Genomic DNA, 960 nt, shown 5'->3' with positions numbered 1-960 from the left:
TGTCATCCCCCCGCCGGTGGCTGCTGTCACCCCCGGGAGCACTCGGGGACAGGGACCCCAACGCGGGTCATTTCCTTCTGTCATCCCCTGGGGCCGAGCGGCTTCTCTGCCCCTCGGTGTCACCCACGTTGTCCCCTTCCCGTCATCCACCCGAGATGCTCTCCTGGCTGTCCCCTTTGTGTCACCCGTAACGACACCTTGCTGTCCCCATCATGTCACCTGCGCTGCCACCCTCCTGTCACCCGCACCGGCACGCTCTCTGGCTGTCCCCCTTGTGTCACCCGTACCGACATCCTCTGTCCTGCCTTGTCAACCGGCACACTCTCCTGGCTGTCCCCATCGTGTCACCTGCTCCGGCACACCTGAATTCCCGGCACTGACACACTGTCACCCGCTCTCCCGTCCCTCCTCTGCTCCCGGCCTGGCCACCCCCTCACCCCGCGCCGCCTCCCGGTGTCCCCTCGCTGTGACCCCATGCCACACGCCGTCACCCCCGGGTGTCACCTGCAGCAGTAAGGGGCTGTCACCGCGCTGTCGCGGTGCCGGGAAGGGCTCGGGGGTGTGTCCCGGGGGATGTCCCGGGACGGGCTGTCCCGGAGGTGCCCGGGGGTTGTCCCGGCGGCTGCCAGGGGGGCTCACCCGACGAAGTAGGAGAGGATGAGGAGCTGGACGCAGCGGTTGACGACGCCCACCACCCAGCTCTTCACCACCACCGACTTGGTGGTCTCGTAGGAGAAGAAGTCGCTCACCCAGCGGGTGCGGGAGCACGGGAGGGACATGGGCAGCGCGGGGGCGGCCGGAGACGGGGCTGCGGGCAGGGCAAGGCAGGGCTGCAGGCAGGGCTGCGGGAACCGAGGGGGATGCGGGAAGGGCAGGGCAGGGCAGGGGTGCGGGCCGTGAGCGGGGATGCGCGCAGGGCAGGGCAGGGCAGGGCGGGCGCCGGGGCAGGGAGGGGGAACG

General features: G+C 70.3%; 1 protein-coding gene across 1 annotated transcript in view; it reads right to left on the bottom strand.

Annotated features, from left to right (window-relative positions):
- Positions 1-870, bottom strand: part of P2RX3 (purinergic receptor P2X 3) — a 4,341-nt gene extending 3,471 nt beyond the window's left edge. The window contains exon 1 of the mRNA XM_031061506.1: positions 640-870. Within this exon, the coding sequence (XP_030917366.1) occupies positions 640-779 (140 nt within the window). The 5' untranslated portion in view covers positions 780-870. The remainder of the gene's footprint in view (positions 1-639) is intronic.
- Between the last annotated feature and the right edge of the window lie 90 nt (positions 871-960).

This window comes from Geospiza fortis, unplaced genomic scaffold (assembly GCF_000277835.1).
Source record: "Geospiza fortis unplaced genomic scaffold, GeoFor_1.0 scaffold450, whole genome shotgun sequence".
Lineage (NCBI taxonomy): Eukaryota > Metazoa > Chordata > Aves > Passeriformes > Thraupidae > Geospiza > Geospiza fortis.
Note: the sequence above shows the minus strand (reverse complement) of the source record. Positions and strands in the feature narration are given on the sequence as shown.